Genomic DNA, 20,284 nt, shown 5'->3' with positions numbered 1-20,284 from the left:
AGCTGATTAGGGGCCCCTGGGGACCAGCTGGCCACAAATCTTTGTCCTGGGGACTCCCTGCTGCCTGTGACAATCAATGGCCAAGTTCACCCCACCTGGTCTGGTCCAGCCCTGTAGTCAGTGAGTTACTTAAGACTCTGCTTCCGGCCCTGGCTGGGGTGGTGGCAGTGGAGGGGGGCATGAAGGGAGCTTCAGAGATCTCTGAGTGACTGTCCTCTCCAAGGCTCAGTTTCCCCGTCCATAAAGTGGGGGTAGTCATAAGCTGTGTTCTCCCCATCCCAGACCTTTGCACAACTGTTTTGTCTGCTTGGATCACCCCCTTCATCTGACTAACTCCAGCTTGTCACTAATGTCCCAGCTTTCATGCCATCTCCTCGGGAAATCCTTTCTGAGTCCCAAGCCACCAACTAGGCAAGGGTGACCTCTGGGTTCACCTGGCCCAGCCCTGAGGAAACTGAGGTCCTGAGGCAGGCAGCCAGCTCTTTCCAGCCCCATTCTACCAGCTTCGCACCCTCAGAGAACGAACACCCGATTTTCTCAGAGTGCTGAACCAAGCCCCAAATGCAGGGCCCACAAGCAAGTGCTGCACACTTACTGTGTGCCAGATGCTGGGACACCTGAGAAGTCAGGGAGCCCTGGGAGGGAGACAACAGCAAGGAAACCAACAGGTAAATAAGTGCAATGGGATGAATCGCTTTTATATGGCCTTTCTCGCCATGGTCATATGACTCTTACAAAACAATTGGTGGAACTATGCAAATGAGGTGTTTGTGGCCCACCAAGGGAATTGGACAGCCTGCTGAGAATGCAAATAAGGTTCATGGAACCCCTGTGGGGGTGGGGCCATGTAAATAAGATATACAAAACCCTAATGAGCGGATTGGTCAGTTTTGCCATCCCGCTAGACTTAAAATGAACCATCCCAGAGGAGGAAAGGAGGGCCCTCACTACCACCAAGAAGAAGAGCCAGGAGTGGAGCGTGTCCTTTGGATCCAGGGCCCCTGTGCTGAGAGCCCCAGAGGCAGAGAAAGAGAATTGTAATACTGGAGATGGCAAAAGATGGTGAGAAGCAGCATCAGAGAAATGGCAGCAGCAAAACTAGGAGACTGGCACAACACAGTGCAGTAGACTTCCCGGCCCATGGAGCAAGATGGCTACAGTGGGCGTGCCCACCCACAGAGTGAGAGAGAGCTGAGTGCCTTCAAGGCAAAGGCTTACTGGTGGAATGGGTGCCTCTGTGCACTTACTGGTGGAGCTGAAGAGCTTTGTAATGCTTGACTTGCCGGAGCAGGGCAGGAGCCAAGGGGCGGGAGCCAGAGTAGGCCTGCCTGCAGGCACAGCTGAGAAGCAGCAGTCCTGACTGAAGAACTATATCCTGAGTCGTTCCTGAACCTGAACTGCGACCTGTTACTTCCCTAATAAACCCCATAATGGTGAGTATGGTCTGTGAGCTCAGTGTGGCCATTGTAACAAATTACCAAACCCAGCAGAGAAGTAGGGAGTGCCGTGGGAGGAACAGCTGGTGTCAGAAGGAGTAAAACGGTTGGAGCGGGGAGGTATGTTTGACCTTTACCTCACAGGAATCCACGTGGTGCTGATGCTGATGGTGATTCTTCTCCTGCCTTGTGAAGTTAAAGGAGGTCAGACGCCCCCACCATGCCATTTTTACAATAACTGATCACAAGGCTCGGGGAGAAAAGTGCAAGTGCATGGCATCAGGAGGAAGGCCAAGGAAGGCCTCCCAGAGGGATAGGCTCTTAGCTGAGAAGCCGTAGTTGGGAAGTCAGGGAAAGGGAGCAACAGGTGACAAGAAGGCCACAGCCTGGGCTCAGGAGTGAAGAAAACGAGGAACTGGAACAAGACAGTGGGGGAGGGGCCAAGCAGGGCAGGCTCCCGGGGCAGGGTGGAGGGAATTGGGACCCAGCATGTGCCCTTCCCAAGCTCATTCCAGTGTCCCTTCTGACACCAGCTCGCTTGCTCAGCGCTCCTACCTGGCCAGCCCTGTCTCCCCCAGAGTTGCCCTGTGACATTTCCAGGGAGGCTTTTGCGCAAGAAAACATCTCATTTAGCCTGAGTTCTTTGAAAGCTGGCTGGTGTCCTAGCAACCAGCTCATGCTGGGCCTGGCCTCACCAGCCCACCCTGCCCACCCCCCCCAGAGTGGCATCATTGTGCCTGCCTAGAGCCCCAGCCTTGGTCCCATAGGACCCTGCCCCACATCATCTGATGGCCAGGATGCCCACCTCTCCCAACCTGGCTCCACAGCCACTCCCTGACACTCTATGTGAAACCCACCCTCTCCAGAGAGGCCAGGAAAGAAGGTTCGCTCTGGAAGGCGTATGGTCACAGTGAGGCAGATGAGGGGGGCACTGGTGAGACAGATATAAGGATTTAGGAGCCCTCTGTGCCTATACCCACAGACTTCTTCCCGGGGAGGGGGCAGACCCTGAGGGTAAACTTTAAAGCCCCCCTGCCCAGGTGGGAATCCTGGCCCTCCGCCATAGCATGACCTTGGGCAAGACCCTTCATGGCTCTAAGCCTTGGCTTTTTTCATTTCCACCTGTAAAATGGGACAACCTTCCCTGCCTCGTGGAGCTGCTGGGCATCACTGCCTTTTCTTGCCCCCTGCCCCAGCGGGCTTCTCCAACTTCCCAGCCCCTGCCCTGTAGGCACTCAATACTCACTCTCTGGGTCACCAGACCACCCCATCGACATCCTCTCTTCATGTCCTAGTGTCATGGGAGGAGCCCACCCTTCTGCCCCAGGCCTGCCCCTAACCATGCCTTAGGGACCCCCACTCATCCATAAAAAAAACTTGCCCTAGAGTCGACAGCGACTCATGGTGACCCCACATGTGTTAGGGTAGAACTGTACCGCACGGGGTTTTCAATGACTGATGTCTCTGGAAGTCGGTCACCAGGCCTTTCTTCCAAGGCACCTCTGAATGGACTCAAACCTCAAACCTCCAACCTTTTGGTGAGCAGTCGAGCGCGCTGTTTGCACCACCCAGGGACCCCCACTCATCCATAAGATGCTTCCTCTTTTTACCTTGACCTCTTTCTCCTGGCTTCTTCCCAGCATCTTTCAACATGCCTGACCTGCTGCCTCCCCTTTCCCACAGCCAAGGGTTGTCCACACCCCACATTCCACTTCCTCCCCTCCCAACCCCTCCTTGGTGTCTCCCCACCCCGCCCCACCCACCCCCATCTCATCTCCCACCATAAAGACTGGGGTCGGTGAAGTGAATGGTCAGGTCCAGGCCTCACCTCACCCAGCCTGCAGGCAGCTTGGATCCCGTTGACCGCTTCCCACTGAACTATCCCTCAGCTTCCTTGCCTGGTGCCTTCCTCTGCGGGCTTTTGTATGAATTAAGCAAAGCTGGTAAAGCAGGGGAAGCTGTATCCCGAACATTCTAAAAGTTCAATAAATGCTACTTCTTATTAGTTTGTTTTCCATGGGCTTCCACGCTGCCCCTCTCTCCCCCACTCTGGGCACTCAGCCTCAGTCTACACATCCTCTGACTGGCTTTTACACTTGGGTATTTCTCATTCCACCCAACTCCCTGGTGATCTAGCCTACCCAGAGTCTGCACCCCAGCCCTAGCCTCCATGCCTCTCCGTGAGCTCCTGACCCATCGTACATCTGGACCTCCCACCTCACCATCTCCCTCGCCCAGCCCACCCCCACCCTTTTCCACATCTCAATATGTGGCACCACCCTACACCTCAATGCCCAACTGGAAATCTGGGTACCTACTTGGCCACCCAGCCAGCCTTGTCTACTGCCCAAGTCTTCCTGCTATCACCCCTGCTCTCCACCCCATCTCCTCCAACTAGGACATGGGTAGTTCTCGCCTGCAGCCTGCACTAGCCTCCCTGGGGTTCCCCAGCCTCCATCCTGCCATCCTCCACCCTGGGCAGTCCCCACTCTGAAGCCAGAGTGGGCCTTCTAAAATGCTAATATTACTTGGACACCTGGCATACACCCTGCAGTGGCTCCCCACTGTGCTTTACTGCACTTTTGAGGCCCTGCATGGCGGCCCCACCCCTCTAGCCACATCTCTCCATCCTGCCCATTTCAGTGGAGGCCAAGTCTCCGGCTTCCTTCAGTTCCTCCAACTCACCCTGCTTCCTTCTGTCTCAGCCTTTGCACAGGCTGTTCTCTCCGCCTGCTTCCCTTCTCCCCAGTCACTCTGCAAACTCCTACTTATCCTTCCTATCTCTGCTTAACCTTGCATGCTCCAGGAGGCCTTCCCTGATGCCCCAAGCTGGGTGAAGCCCCTCCTCTGGGCTCCTCCAAGTCCTGCTGCCTCCATCTCAGCACTGCTGACACTCCCTCTTTTTAGGGGTTCTAGATAAAATACAGGGTGCCCAGTTGAATATGAAGTTTAGATAAACAATGAATTCTTTTTTAGCATAAGTATGTCCCATCCAATATTTAGAACATACTTATAAGAAAAATGATTCATTGCTTCTCTAAAATTCAAATTTAACTGGGTGTTCTATATTTTATTTGCTAAATCTGGCAACCCTACCTGTCTTCCCCACCTGGCATAGGTCCCAGGGGGCAAAGTTCACAGCTGTCTTACCCCTTGTTGTAGCCCCAGTGCCTGCATGAGGGTCAGGCTGGAGAGAGGAGTATGGGTTTGGGGTAAACACAGAGAAGGCAAGGCAAGTGGGCCTGCAGCCCAAGATCTTTGCAAAGTGGATCCCAGAGAGGCCACACACAATCCCAACACCTCAACCAAGAGAAACCGAGTCTGCATCGCTTACCTTCCAGTCTGGAGGTAACTGGGCTCCGAACCCCAGAGCTGGAAACATCTTATCACTAATCAGAGAAGAGAAAACATGACACAACTGGACAGCGGCCTCCACCTGCCCACCCTGACCTCTCCCAACCTTCTACCCAGGGATGGGCCCTCTGCCTTGTATAAATCACAGGACAGAAAGCTCACCGTCTCTGGGAGCAGCTCCGCTAGAAAGATCTATTGAGCCCAACCCATCTCTGCATATCTGTCTACAACTGTGGTAGACACTGCTCATCAACCATAGCATTTCTACCCAATGGGCTTTGGGGCAGCTTCTAGATCCTTCTCAACCCAGGCCCTGGACAACCACTAAGCCATAGAGCCATGATGGAGGATGGAATGTACTAGGTGTCTTTCAACATCCCATTTAAGAGCTGGGGAAAACGCTCCTAAAATGAAAAGTCTGCCTTGGCATTCAAAGCCTTTCATTATTGGGCCTCGGGACCACTTGCTGTTCCCCAAACACACACCTTCAATTCTGTTGTGCCCTTCCCCATTCTGTTCCCCTTGGAAAACTCCTACTTACCCTCTGAGGCCCAATTCGAACGGCCCCTTCTCTCTGTGGGTTTTCCTGGTACTCCCAGAATGCCTCTTTTGTGCTTCCATAGCTCCTGCCTCACATGTAAACTGGTCACAGAACTCCAGTGATTTCTCCCCATCATCCCCCCTTGAGTAGAAAACTTCCTGAGGACAGAGACCGTGTCTCATTTGTTCATTCATTCAGCATGTATTTATTGTGAATCCCTCTGGCAGCCAGAAACCCTGGTGGTGTAGTGGTTAAGAGCTACAGCTGCTAACCAAAAGGTCAGCAGTTCAAATCCACCAGGCGCTCCTTGGAAACCCTATGGGGCAGTTCTATTCTGTCCTGTAGGGACACTATGAGTCAGAATCGACTAGATGACAACAGGTTTGGTTTTGGTTTTTGGTCTCTGGCTGCCATGTGAAGAACAAGGCAGAGCAGAGGCAGGCCTAGCAGTGGGGAGGCTACTGGAATAATCTGGGTCACAGGTAATAGTGGCTCAAACCAGAGTGGTAGCAGTCAGGGTGGGGAGAAGAGGTTGGATTCAAGTATCTTTCGCAAGGATTCTCTGAGAGCTGATGTGGGATATGACAGAATGAAAGAAGTGAGGTTTGCGGGTGAGTGTAGTGCCTCTTACTGAGAGGTAAAAGAGAAGCAGGACTGGATCTGGAGGGTGTCCAGAGTTCTCTGAGGCCTTGCTAAGTCTGAATGTCCATCAGAACGCTCAATGCAAGGGTTGAGAGGACAGCAAAACCAGGATCCTCCACCCAACTGTCCATATGGAGACTTCTACCTCTCTTTCTGTGAACACCATACTTCTCTTGATGTGACTTGGGATCACAGTCACCCCTCAAGCCCTGAGTCCCCTGGGAGTCAGAGGCTGGCCCTCAGCCTTCCCTTCTCTAGGGGCCAGATACACACAAGAATGATTCCTGAGCCTGCCCTTGTCCCTACCAAGTCTCTGTACCTGCTTCTTCCTCCCAATGTGTTGGCTTCCTGGTAGTTCTGCCCATTGATCTGGAGCCCCCTACAAGCACCATCTGTGACAATGATGCTGCAACCCTCAAGTAAGTTCTGGATCCTTCAAGGCTCTCTTGACTTTGCATTTGGCCCATCCTGTTGGTGGCCACACCTGCTCTGCCCTCTACACGGCTTTCCTTCACTGACTTTCCATAGCACCACCCCACCAACAATCCCCAGGAAGCAGGTTCCATGGGAAGTAGGGTTCACACATGCTGACTGTTCCTTAGAAGTTCTCAAAGGAGTGAAACTGTTAGGCCATTCAGTACTGGGCCCAGGAATCAGAGGGTCTGGTTTCTAGTTCCCCTGACTTGTGTGACTTTGGACAAACTCCACCCCAAATCCAGACCTCAATTTTCTCAGCTCTTTTTTCTTCTCTAAATTTTATTTAGTTTGTTGTTGTTGTTGAGAATATACACAGCAAAACATACACCAATTCAACAGTTTCTACATGTACAATTTAGTGACATTGATTTACATTCTTTGAGTTGTGCAACCATTTTCACCCCCCTTTTCTGCGTTGTTCCTCCCTCATTAGCATAAATTCACTGGCCCCTAAGGTTCCTATCTAATCTTTTGAGTTACTATTGTCAATTTGATCCCATATAGATAGTTCTTAAAAGACCATAACGCCCAAGGCAGACCTGTTTTACTACTTAAGCTAAAGTACTTTTCAGTTTTAAGATGGCTTCAGGGGATATTTTTGGTTTAAGGTTTAAAGATGATCTCAGGGCAATAGTTTCAGGGGTTCGTTTACTCCCCATGGCTCCAGAAAGTCTAAAGTCCATGAGAATGTGAAATTCTGTTCTCCGTTTTCCCCCTTTTGATCAGGATTCTTCTATGGAATCTTTGATCAGAATGTTCACTAATGGTAGCTGGGCACCACCAAGTTCTCCTCGTCTCATGACAAAGAAGGCAGTTGTTCATGGAGGTAATTAGCTACACATTCCATATCCTCTTATTCCTGACTCTCCTTCTTTCTCTGTTGCTCCAGGTAAATAAAAACCAATTGTTGAGCCTTGGATTCTGCTCTTTTTAGAAGGGAAGGATGCAGTAATAGCAAATGAGTTTCATCTTCCATCTTGCCTCATTGCTTAGTGGTTACTTGGTTACCGTGTGAAGGATCCAAGTTGATTTGGTAGGTAAGAGCACAGCAATTGATTGGCAATGTCTGCCACAGGTACAGAAAGGGGTAATAACTGCATGCATGCCATGTGTTGACCATCCCTGGATTTGATGATCTCTGGGTCCCTTTGAGCTTTGACAAGCTGGTCTTGCCAGGTTGGGCAGAGCCCTAGCAGCCCTTCAGAGCCCCTCCCCAAACTTACCTGTCGTAGTCCTGAATGATCTGTCCAACAGCCCAGATGGCTGATAAGTACTCGTTGGTGCCCATGGGGTTGATATAGTGCAAAGAGGAAGGGTCAAGGGGGTTCCCATTAGAGGCTGTGAAGTCTATCCCAACCTGCAGGTGAAAAACCAAACCTATTACTATCAAGTCAATTCTGACTCATAGCGACCGAAATGACAGAGTAAGAACTGCCCCATAGGATTTCCAAGGCTGAAATCTTTACAGAAGCAGACCGCCACATCTTTCTCCTGTGGAGCTGCTAGTTGGTTCAAATCGCTGACCTTTTGGTTAGCAACCGAGTACTTAACCACTGTGCCACCAGGGCTCCTTCCAAACTGAAAAAAAAAAAAAAGAGTGGGGGAAAAAGGCCACCCAGTGAGGCCAGGGAACCTCAGCTCCCCACCCCAGTCCCAGGGAATAGAAGAGGCTTATGGGACACGGGAAACCCACACATCTCTCAGCCCCAACTGGGGCTAGAAACTGCTCTGATTATATTATTCTTCTGCTCCAACACCATCTGTGGCTCCCTTTCACCCAAGCATAAAATCCAGTGCCCAGATGTAATACAAGGCCAACTGGCATCTCTAGATTCCTTTTTCTCCTCACTCTCCCTACTCTCTACCTGAAGAACCAAGGTGTCTTCTTTCCTTTTGTCTAATTCTTCTCCATCCTCTTGGACCAATTCACATGCTGCTGCCACACTGTGGCCTTCCCAGACACCTTACCGCCCCTCCCCCACCAAGGCATCTCCCTGTCCTGCCTCACACCACCAAGGGGCCCCAAGACCGAGCACGGCCTATAGTCCCATCAGACTGGGTGCTTCTCGTAGGTGAGACATATGCCCTCAAGGAGCCTTGTCCAGGGCTGAGTACAGAACAGGTGCTCAGCGGGGACTCGGGCTGCCAGGTGGACAGGGGCGAGGCTCTACTGGCTCTCTCAGCCCTGAAGGGATGTGGAGGGGTAGCAGAGAGGGTTGGTACCTATCAGGGGACAGTCAAGGAGGGAACCCGGAGGAGGAATGGCTGCCTCGGAACACAGTCACCAGGCGAGTGGGAGAGAAGGGGCCGCCCATCCCAGTCTTCATACTGCTGAAGGGTCAGCTCCATGAGGGCAGGGGTGGCATGTCCATTCTCGGGGGACCCCTGCAGGGCACAACCTAGTCTGGCACACAGGAGGGGCCCAGTATACATGCGCTGGATGAAGAAATGCGTGCAGGAGAAACAGGGGGCCTGGCTTCTCTGTGTGTAGGGGGAGAGGGGCAGGCAGGGGTGACCAGTGGGGTTGAAGATACAGAGGCCAATCTTCTGACTCCATATAGTCCAGTAGACCTCCTCCAGTCCCCACTGGGATCAAGCAGCAAGGCAATGTGGGAAGGTGGGCAGAGCGTGGACCCCCAGCAGGTCCCACAGGTCCCTCGCCTCTGGGCCTGAGGTGCCCCTTGGCATGAGGAACAAAAGGAGAGATGAACAGGATAGATGTCTGTGAGGTGTACACTCCAGGCCACAGGCGGAGTCACCATTCCTTCTTTTCAGCAAGTATTTATTGAGCACTTAATGTGTGCCAGGCACTGTACAATAGGCTGAAGTTAGAGCAGAAACAAAATATACAAAATCCCTGCCTTTATGGCACTCACAGTCTACAGGTGGGACAAACAGGGACAAAGGAAAAATACGTAAGATAATTTCAGAAAGTGGCAAGTGCCATGAAGTTGTTAAAATAGGGAGACATGGCAAAGTAGAACGGGGAGGGGGGGGCACATCAGGGAAGGCCTCCCTGAGGAGGTGACATCTGTATCAAGGCCTGGAAGGATGGGAAGGAGGCAGCCTTGGGAAGGTTCCAGGAGGAGTATTCCAGGCAGAAGGAACAGCAAATGTGGAGCCCTAAGATGGAACAGAGCTTGGTGTTTGGGAAACAGTGAGGAAATCCATGTGGCTGGGGCCAAGTGAGCAAGGAGGAGGGTGGTAGCAGATGAGGCAGGCAGAGCCTGGATTGCAGAAGGCCTTGTGGGCACTGGGAAGGAACTGGGCTTTTTTTTTTTTTTTTTTTCACTCTGAAGGGGTGTAGCCATCAGATCCTCTGGGGCCGTGCAGCCATGCCCTGACATGCAGCTAAGCCCTGACTCAGGCCCATCCAACAGGAACAAACGCCTATGCCTTCTCCTCTGGGGCCAGAAACACCCCTTGCCCTGGAGAAGTCCTTCCTGTAGTCTATCCCAAGTCCCTCCTGCTGCAGTAGTGGCCAAATCCCTCAAGGAAGATGATCTTTGGGGTGGGAGTGGGGAGTGAGGGGAGAGCCTTACGGTAAACATGAGCTGGCAGCCTCCCAGGATGTAGTCCAGAAAGGAGTACTCCCGGTTTATCTGGAAGGAATCAAGTGAGTTAGTGGGTCCCTGCCCTGCCTCTGGGGCTGGCTCCCGACTTGGCCACACTCTCCATAAATGACCTTAAGGAAGTTTGTTACTCTGTGTCCTGACACCTCAGTGGGGTCATGGAGGCAAAAAAAAAAAAAAAGCCTGATCTAATTACAACAAAACCCAAATCTCTCTACAATGATGTCTTCAGAGCAATGGTTCCCAATAGGTGGGACACACACACACACACACACACACGTTCCACACACACACATTCCAACCAGGATTCCAGGATCCAGTGTCAATTACACCTACTAATCTCATGAAGGAGAGAGCCTCAATTTGTTGCTACTAGGTCCTTAACACTTCTCTAAAAACGAAACAAAACCGGTTCCATCGAGTTGATTCCGACTCATAGCGACCCTATGGGACAGGGTAGAAGTGCCCCATAGGGTTTCCAAGGAGCACCTGGTGGACTCGAACTGCCGACATTTTAGTTAACAGCTGTAGCTCTTAACCACTACACCACCAGGGTTTCTAGCCCTTTTTAACAGAGAAAATACAAATTAATGAATTTATATTTGTTAATATAATATAAATTAAAAATTGATAGTTGTGATCATTAATAGTATTTGTTTTGTATTTTGATGGTCTCTGCCTCCTTTTGGCAAAGGATACTAGCCTTCCAATTTTAATGGAGTTCAAAGGTTCCTTTCAAATAAATTATTTAAGTAAAAAAAAAAAACAGAGGGGTAACTGATTACAAAAAATATTAAGTTAGGCAGGTGCCAAAAATCGTGAAAGAGAGATGTGAATGATAGAAGTCTCCAAAAGAAAGTCTCCAAAAGGAAGACTCCTAAATAATGATGCTGTGACCAGACAGCTTTGTTTTTTATGGAGCACTTTTGGGCCGTGACCTCACTGAATGCTCACATAAACACTAGCCTGGTAGCCCAGTCTCCAGCAAAGGAAATAGCGGCCCAGGGCCTGGAATCTGCCAGCTGGTAGAGAGCAGCGCCTGGACTCCCTCTGGAACCTCCAGGCTCAGAGGCCAGTGCTCTTACTGCCCAGGCACCTGATATGCAGAACATGCAATGGGTAAGCTGCCGACATGGGAGCGGCAACTCCTCGTGGTTACCCTCCAAAGTGGAGCGGTTCCAGAAGGTCATCTCATGCCCTCCTCGGCCTCTACACAGGAAGGTAATGAAACTAACCCCTCACATACTTCACCTCGTTAATATCCCCATTCTACAGAAGAAGAGACTGAGGCCCAGAAAGGTAAACTCAGAAGGGCACAGAGCCAGGACATGTCAGAGCTAGGATCTGAACTCAGCCCTCTTTGGCTGCAAACCCAATGCTCTGTCTACCTGCTATGCCGTGGTACCTCCTATGTGAGCCCAAGCCTGGATCCCACTTCGTGCCCAGCCCGCTGCCAGCGCACCTTGCAGGAACGCAGGATTACGATGCCCGAGTTTTTATAGTTCTTCTTCTTTCTCTGCTTCTTGGGGTTGATACACTCAAACTCCAGCTGAGCAACATGGGAGGAGAGACACAAGCTCAGCTTGGGGCTTCCATGGGCATGGATCCTCCCCAGAGCCCCACAATCCCCTCCACAGCTTTGATGTGGGGGCAGCATGCCTCCTCCAAGAAGCCCTCCTGGATGTCCACACCCAGAAATGGTTTCTGACACTTCAGGCTTCCACCAAGCTGCACCCGCCCAAGGTAGAAGGCTCTGCCTCTCCCCATGCCAACAACTTGCCCACGACATGCACCCAGAATTGTCACCCAAGGGCCCACCTCTGGGGATGAGTTAAACAGCTTCTGAGTGCTCACTAGGTGCTAGGCACTTTGCTGGCAACATCTCATTTAATTCCTACCCTAATTCTCTGCACCCATTTGACAGATGTGGAAACTGAGGCTCAGAGAGGTTGAATGTCTTCCTCAAGGTCACATGGCCAGAAGAGCTGGAGCTGGGATCTGAGTCCCAGTCTGCCTGATTCAAACCCCATCTCCCTTCCCCAATCCCTGCTGAGGTTGTAGGGTCATGGCACACTTGGCCATCTTACCGGGACACCGTCACGAGCCTCACACATCTGTGACACCGAGGTCTGGAACTCGCCGATGAAGTCGTGGCCCCCATCGTTGTCATAGTCGTAGCACATGACCTGGGGGCAGGTCCAGCAAGGTCACCCCAGAGCTACCCCCAAGAGGTGCTTTCCAGCCCCTTTCAGCTCCTGAGCAAACCTTACATCTTCTTTTTGGGTGGTACCTCCCATCACCTCAGTGCCTGCCCAGTGGCCTGGGATGACCCTGGCAGCTCCTAAACTGCCTCCTACAGGAAGCTTTCTGTGATCACTGGGAAAAGGAGGAAGTCTGCCCACCCCAGTAATGGAGCCTACCCCTTCTGGTGCAGGAAGCTGGCTCCTCACACACCTTCCACTCCGCCCCTCATCTGTCTCAGATTACGACCCACCTAGACTTGTGCGCCAGGGGCTACAGCCCTTTCCACACTTTTTTTTTTTTTCCTGAGACAGGCAAAAATTCTCAGCTTTGGGGGACTGTGAGGACCATGGTCTCAGGGAACATCTAGCTCAATTGGCATAACATAGTTTACAAAGAAAATGTTCTACATTCTACTTTGGTGAGTGTTGTCTGGGGTCTTAAAAGCCTGTGAGCGGCCATCTAAGATATTGCACTGGTCTCACCCCTTCGGAACCAAGGGAGAATGAAGAAAACTAAAGACACAAGGGAAAGATTAGTCCAAAGGACTAATGGACCGCAAGTACCACGGCCTCCGCCAGACTGAGTCCAGTACAACTAGATGGTACCGAGCTACCGTCACTGACTGCTCTGACAGGGCTCAAAATAGAGGGTCCCAGACAGAGCTGGAGAAAATGTAGAACAAAATTCTAACTCACAAAAAAAGACTAGACTTACTGGCCTGACAGAGACTGGAGAAACCCTGAGAGTATGGCCCCCGGATACACTTTTAGCTCAGTAATGCATTCGCTCCTGTGGTTCACCCTTCAGCCAAAGATTAGACAAGCCCATAAAACAAAATGAGACTAAAGGGGCACCCCAGCCCACGGGCAAGGATGAGAATGCAGGAGAGGACAGGAAAGCTGGTAATAGGGGACCCAAGGTCAAGAAGTGGAGAGCGTTGACATTTCATGGGGTTGGTAACCAATGTCACAAAACAATATGTGTGCTGTTCAATGAGAAGCTAGTTTGTTCTGTAAACCTTCATCTAAACTACAATAAAAAAAAAGTTTTTTTTAAATGCTTAAAAAAATCCCAGCTTTGCATTCTTTTAACTGCCACAACATTTCTAGGAGGAAGGTAGAAATTATTGTACCCATCCTACTGATGGGTAAATTGAAGCCCTGAGAGGGAAGTACTTGGCCAAAGTCTCACAGTAGCAGCAAGAGACCCAGGACTAGAACCCAGATGACTTGGTACCCTGCCTGGGGATCTGTGCCTTTACCTAGCTGCCTTTCTGTCCCCATCTCCCCTCAGACACAGCCACTGAGGACTAAGGTCCTTTAGAGACTAGTAACCATCATCCTCATCACAGCGACATCTGAGCCGTTTCCAAGGTGTTCCGCATTCATTATCCTAGCTAGCAGCATCACAGCCTCCAGGAAGAGCAGAGCAGACATCCTGTTCCTGTTTTAGAAAATGGGTTCAGCGGCAGGGGGCCTACCCAGATCACTCAGAGGGCCAGGCAGACCCGGGATGAGGACCCAGGTCTCTTGACCCCCACATGGGCTCTCTTTCCATGTCACCCTGGGTCTTATTGAGAAAGAGCATTGACAGGTACCCCAGGAAGTCTCGGGTAGACTGGGAGACTGGAGCTGGCAGAGTAGGAGCAGGGCCCCCAGGCCCCCTTACCCGGATGGGCTTCTCCGTGTCCCCATCACACAGGGATACCAGCGGCACGGTGAAGGGTTTCCACACAGGGTCCAGTGTGTACTTGATCACCTGAAGGACAGTGATGGGCAGGGGTGGGCTCAGGCCCAGGGGGGTAGGCCAGCACAATGGGGACGGGGTGGCAAGATGGAGAGACCCATGGTCATGCTTCTGGGGATACAAGTGAGCCTCCCTGTGGTGGGAAGAAACAAGTCCTCTGGCACCATCATGGGCTTCCCTGCATGCTGCATGGCTGGGACTGCACGGCCCCATCCTCAGCCACTGGGGGTGGTTGGACTGCAGACGCCCTGCCTCAGAGACCCCGGGGCCCGACGCACCCACCTCAGTCCTGTGGACAAGCATCCACTTGCCATCATCTCCCAGCTTACAAAACTCGAGAAATGGGTCTGATTTCCCAAAGAGGTCCTGGGGGAGATAAAGGGATGCAGGTGAGGGAGCCAGCGGGCCTACTGGATTCAGGTGAGGTGGGGGTGTGATGGGGGTGGGCGCTGTGGGCAGAACCAGCCTGGCCTCTCCCCCCTCAGCCTCCACAGGGCTTAGCAAGAGGTCCAGGGCAGCTTTGCCCCCCGGGGGTTACCAGAGCTTGTGCTCAGAAACCCCAAGAGCCCCAGAGCTTGCAGCATCTTAGATGGGCCAGAACTTCAGGAAGGGGGATAGTTCCCAAGGCAGGGTGAACCCCTCAGCAGGATAGGATTTGAATTTATTGTAGTGGGAATCTGAAAAACTGAAGCTATCCCTAGTACATTACAGAAGGGATATGATGGCCTTTAAAACTCCATGGATTTAAGCTTTAAATAGGGTCACTTTAAGGAGGTTATATTCAAGTGGGAGAGACAGAAAATTAAGTAAGCAAATAGTACATGTTAGAAAGTAATACGTGATAAGAAGAAAAATAAATCAGGAGAGGACGGGAAATCTGGGACCATCACAAATTCAGGAAAGGCCTTGCTGAGGAGGTGATGTACAAGCAAAGGCTTGATGGAGGTGAGGGGTCTGCTGTGAGAATATTCTGGGAAAGAGTGTCCCAGATGGAGGGAACAGCAAGTGCAAAGGTCCTGGGGCAGGAGGGTGCCTGGTGTGATCCACGGACAATGAGGAAGATGATTGAGCTCAGGCAGAGTGAGGGAGCGGACCTCAGGAGGGTGGAGACATGTCAGGAGGGCCTTGTAGGGGCCCTAGCATTTGCTCTAAGGGAGATGAGGAGCCCCAGTGAGTGGTTTTCCACCTGTTTTGAATACCTCTAAGTGGTAGGAAGCTTACTCCCTCAATGGTGAGGGGGTCCTTGATTGGGGTGGCCAGTGGGGCCTTGTGCTTTGGGCCTGCCCCTGGGGGTCAGTGAAGGTAGTGGCTAGGGGCCCCAGGGCTAGGCCATACAACCCTGGGGCAGGGAGGATACTGTCCAAAGATGGAGAACCCTCTCCTCTGCCCACTTCACCTTCTTGTCCAGCTTCCTGCCGGCCAGACTCAGTGTGATGACCCGGTTGTCTGACAGCTCCTGGGCAGCAATCTGTAAAGGCCAGATGACCAAGAGGGGTTGGGACCTGCTCCTGAGATTCTCCCCTCTCCCACCCAGGCAGGTGGACAAAGGGTGGCTCTTGAATCAATTCTCCAGGGCTGTGAGGGCAAAGGGAGGGAAAGGGCACAGCATGTCACCTTGGACAAGTCTCTTGTCTTTCTAAAACCAGTTTCCATGTTCTGGAAAACTGGGGTAATACCCTCATGGATATGCAGATGACACAACCTTGCTTGCTGAAAAGGAAGAGGACTTGAAGCACTTACTGATGAGGATCAAAGACTACAGGCTTCAGTATGGATTACAACTCAACATAAAGAAAACAAAAATCCTCACAACTAGATCAATAAACAACATCATAATAAATGAAGAAAATATTGAAGTTGTTAAGGATTTCATTTTACTTGGATCCACAAACAACGCCCATGGAAGCAGCAGTCAAGAAATCAAATGATATATTGTGCTGGGCAAATCTGTTGCAGAAGACCTCTTTAAAGTGTTAAAAAGCAAAGATGTCACTTTGAGGACTAAGGTGCGCCTGACCCAAGCCATGGTATTTTCAATCCCCTCATATGCATGTGAAAGCTGGACTATGAATAAGGAATAAGAAGGATTGATGCCTTTGAATTATGGTGTTGGTGAAGAATATTGAATACACCACGGACTGCCAGAAGAACGAACAACTCTGTCTTGGAAGTAAAGCCAGGATGCTCCTTAGAAGGCGAGGGTGGCGAGACTTCGTCTCACGTACTTTGGACATGTTATCAGCAGGGACCAGTCCCTGGAGAAGGACATCATGCTTAGTAAGATAGAGGGTCAGTGAAAAAGAGGAAGATCCTTGACAAGATGGATTGACACAGTGGCTGCAACAATGGGCTCGAGCATAACAACAATTGTGAGGATGGTGCAGGACTGGGCAGTGTTTTGTTCTGTTGTACATACAGTCGCTATGAGTCAGAACCGACTCGACGGCACCTAACAACAACAACCCTCCTGGATATGAGGAATCAGGAGGTGACCCCATGTGGCTTAAGGAGGAGGGCCATGCGACGGTGGGTGGAGATGAGGCAGGGACCAGATATGAGGGTGGTCTTGAGCCTTGGGGAGAAGCCTGAAAGGTCCCCCCATAACTCCAGTGCAGACCCAGAGAGCACAGCCACCTCAAAACACTAAGTTGTCAGTATCCCAGCAACCTCACTGTGCAGCTAGGGTAACTGTGGCCCAGGGCAGGGGCAGGACCCACCTGAGCTCACACTGGTCTTGCTTGTCAGCCTTGGCCTTCCCGCCCCACCCCAGCCAGTGATGGACCCACTGAGTGACCTACAGGCTGCCACCCGCCCTCTCTGGGCCTCCTTCTCTCTTCCTTCCCACTGAGGGACAGGGAAAGCTCCCCGGCCAACAGCAATACAAGTGGACTGGGCCCTCTCTTGGCCACAGGCCTCTCCTCCTCTGCCTCTAGGATGGCCTCATCTAGCTCATGTTAATTTGGCCCTCCAGAACCACAGACAGAGGTCAGCCTGGATGCTTCTCCCCTTCTTCTCCTCCAGCTGGGGCTTGCTCAACAACCCTGCAGGATAGGTCCCATTATTACCCCCATTTCACAGAGAAACCAGTTTCAAGTCAAATCAATTCCCAATCACAGCGACCCACTGTGTGTCAGAGTAGAACTGGGATCCGTAGGGTTTTCAATGGCTGATTTTCCAGAAGTAGGTCATCAGGCTTTCTTCTGAGGCACCTCTGGGTGGACTCGAACTCTAAGCTTTTGGTTAGCATTTAACATGCTAACCATTTGCTCTACCTAGGGACTTCTGAAAAAATCAACCACTAAAGAAAGCCTATGGAGCGCAGTTCTACTCTGGCACACATGGAGTCGCCTTGAGCCGAAGTCAACTGCACAGCAACTGTTGGTTCACAGTGGAGGGAACTGAAGCCTAGAGTGGAACTGCCGGAAATGCTGGGGGATGACGTGGCCCGTTTGGGTTGGCTTCCTGGTGGAGGGGAGCTGTTTGTGAAGGCATTTTGATGGGGAGGATTGGGGAATCACTGGGAGAGGACATTGGAAGTGCCAGGAACAGAGTGGAGAAAAGCCTGGGGTACGTTTAAGGTGTGTTAGGAAGTCAGTGTGCCTTGAACCCAGGGCATGAACACGAAGAAAGCAGGAAAGCAAGGTGGGGACTGAGGAATCCCTCACAGCCTTGAACCCAGGGGTCTACAGCAACGGGGCGCCATGGGAGGTTTCAGAGCAGTGGAGTCACAACCTGTGAACACATAGAGGTATGATCCTCCTCGCTCCATCATGGCTAGCTCCCCTGGATCACACAGGCTCTGAAGCCGGACAGCTCCTGAGAGAATCTTGCTAGCTGAGCCACTCCAGGGAACTCGCTCCCTGAGCCTCTGTTCCCTCATCTGTAAAACCGGGTTGCCCTGCCTTTCAGAGTCTGTGAGGACCCAGATACTCAAGCACGCGAAGAGCCTGCCCACGGCAGGAATCCTGCATTGCAGCCACAAGCAGAGCTCCAGGGGCAAGGCACTTCTGAAAGATCCCAAGGGAGGGCAGGTGGGGCCAGTGTGTCAGGGAGGGGTACTGACAGGGCTCTGAAGTCCCCAGGAAGAGTAGGAGTGCTGCTGCCCAGGAAGCACCTTTGGGGCCTTCTGGCAGCACCCCCACCAGCTTGGCTTCCACGTGAACGCATCATTTGCGGAGCCTGGAGCCCGTTGCTAAGAGACCTGTTGCTAAGTTGTAAGTTGGGCCTTTTTACTCCAAACAAAGCTGGTGATTATCTGCCAGGGAAGCAGCCCATTGATGGGGGAGGTGGCAGTGGAGGCAGAGGGGGATGTGGAGAGTGGGGAGGGGGCTGGTACCGTGATCAAGCCCTTCCCTGCAGGCTTGTTGTTCAGCAGCTGCAGAGGCCGCGTCACCTTCTTGCTGGAGACGATCTGCAAGGAGAGAGTGGGGAGAAAGGGGCTCGGTGGTGGCTGTGGTGGGGTGGGGAAGCCCGGGGAGGGGGGAAAATCCCGAAACAGGCACCACTTACAGCAGGTTGCCCTGTGCCAGGCAATAAACCCTCCCCTGCATAATCTCTACCCCGGGAGGCAGACAGCAACCATGACCTGCCACACTGTGCAGTTGAGGAGACTGGGGCCCAGAGAAGTTAAGACACTTGACCCAGGTCCTACAACTGGGATGGAATCCAGGCAGCCCAGCTCTTTCTGACCTGGTTCATCCCCAGGAAAGGGCTCTTAGTTCACATTCTGGAGACAAAATGCAGGAAGTTCAGCCCCACCCCGCATCCCCTAACCCATCCACAGACCCACCCTCCTCAGAGCCTGTTCCCTAACTGAGAGGATCAAACCCAAACTTTCTAGGTATTTTAGTTGTTTTGAACAGGTAACACACGCACAGGGTGAAACAAGCACAACAATATAGAAAGGAACAGTGGAATATGCTGAAAATCACACACCCGTCTCCATCCACCCCATTCCCACCCCCTTTTGGGGCCAGCACGGGTCTTGGTTTCTTGTGAAAAATGCCAGTGTTTAGGAGCCCTGGTGGCACAATGGTGAAGCTCTTGGCTGCTAACCGAAAGGTTGGTGGTTTGAATCTACCAGCAGCTCGTTGGGAGAAAGACCTGGCAATCCGCTCCCATAAAGACTACAGCCTGGAAATCCCTATAGGGCAGTTCTACTCTGTCACATGGGGTCACTGTGAGTTGGGATCAACTTGACGGCACACAACAACATGCAGAACCAGCATGATCTATTCCTCTTCCCCTGGACTGGTTATTCTCCCCACACATACTCTCTGCCCTTCTCTACCTGCTCTGCATCCTGGAAGTGGGCCCTGTGGGCTGCAGCAGCTGGCTCCCCTGCCCTCTGGCTTCTGGGGGTTCAGCCAGTGGGGGCATCAGTGGGAGAAGGGAGGGCGGGAGGAGAGAGAGGCTGGGGCAGTGGTTTCGCCAAAGCTGCGTTGCTCTGTCCTGGGCCTCAGCTATGGTCTGGGGGCTGCCCTCCTCGGCCTTGGCCCTCATAGGGCCGGGCAATACCATTCCCTCGCCCTGCCCCACCCTCCAGGCCCAGAGGTGGTGGGCCAGTCCCTGGGTTGGTTTTCTGCATCGTGTTCCCTTGCCCCTGCCCTCCCTTAAGCTCTCTCCTCAGTTCCCCTTTAAGGGAGCCGTAGAGACATGGTGGGGACCCTGGTGGACACACCCTGCTCTTACACAAAGATGGGCTCTATGTGCACCGTTCAGCCCTTGCTCTCTTCATTTGACATCATCTCCTGGAAGGCCCAGGCCATTTCGGTCTCCACTAGGACCTCTAGAAGCATTTTCTGTTTTATTCCCTTTTTATCCCTGTAGATGGGGTAGGGCAGTCATCATTATACCCAAATTAAATTTGGGGTAACTGAGGCCAAAAAAGAGGGTGGGGCTTGCCCAAGGGCATAGAGCCAGCCATAGGGGGTGATTGGAGCTTGTGTCCAGGGCTTCCTAGCCCTACCCCTCCCAACCTCCATGAGCTCACCTAGAGCGCAGCTGGATGGAGAAGTGTGGTTAGAGAAGGACAGTTGCCCAAGGTCATACTGAGTCAGCCACAAAGTAGGGCTAACATGGGCTGCTGGTCTGGTGTCCCCAAAGGCAGGAAGTCAAGACTGCACCTGATTACTTCTAACAATCGGAAGCTCTGGCCACACTGGGCCCCCTGCCTTTATGGCAACAAGTGGCTGGCACTGTGCTCGGCTGGCCCTTCAGATGGAGGCTCTTCAACTTGGCCACTTCCCCTATCTTGCACCTGCTGGCCCCAA

The 20,284-nt window shown here is 52.1% G+C and overlaps 1 protein-coding gene across 2 annotated transcripts in view; it reads right to left on the bottom strand.

The window, feature by feature from the left end:
* The window catches only part of CPNE2 (copine 2), a 59,309-nt gene that overhangs the window by 16,025 nt on the left and 23,000 nt on the right, over positions 1 to 20,284 (bottom strand). For both annotated transcript variants that reach the window (XM_049864620.1, XM_049864621.1), the window contains exons 4-12: positions 18,349 to 18,423; positions 15,409 to 15,480; positions 14,295 to 14,378; positions 13,935 to 14,024; positions 12,110 to 12,208; positions 11,485 to 11,571; positions 9,993 to 10,052; positions 7,674 to 7,807; positions 4,771 to 4,825 (exon numbers count right to left, since the gene is read on the bottom strand). In XM_049864620.1, the coding sequence (XP_049720577.1) occupies positions 4,771 to 4,825; positions 7,674 to 7,807; positions 9,993 to 10,052; positions 11,485 to 11,571; positions 12,110 to 12,208; positions 13,935 to 14,024; positions 14,295 to 14,378; positions 15,409 to 15,480; positions 18,349 to 18,423 (756 nt within the window). The remainder of the gene's footprint in view (positions 1 to 4,770; positions 4,826 to 7,673; positions 7,808 to 9,992; positions 10,053 to 11,484; positions 11,572 to 12,109; positions 12,209 to 13,934; positions 14,025 to 14,294; positions 14,379 to 15,408; positions 15,481 to 18,348; positions 18,424 to 20,284) is intronic.

Source organism: Elephas maximus, chromosome 21, assembly GCF_024166365.1.
Source record: "Elephas maximus indicus isolate mEleMax1 chromosome 21, mEleMax1 primary haplotype, whole genome shotgun sequence".
Taxonomy (NCBI): domain Eukaryota; kingdom Metazoa; phylum Chordata; class Mammalia; order Proboscidea; family Elephantidae; genus Elephas; species Elephas maximus.
Note: the sequence above shows the minus strand (reverse complement) of the source record. Positions and strands in the feature narration are given on the sequence as shown.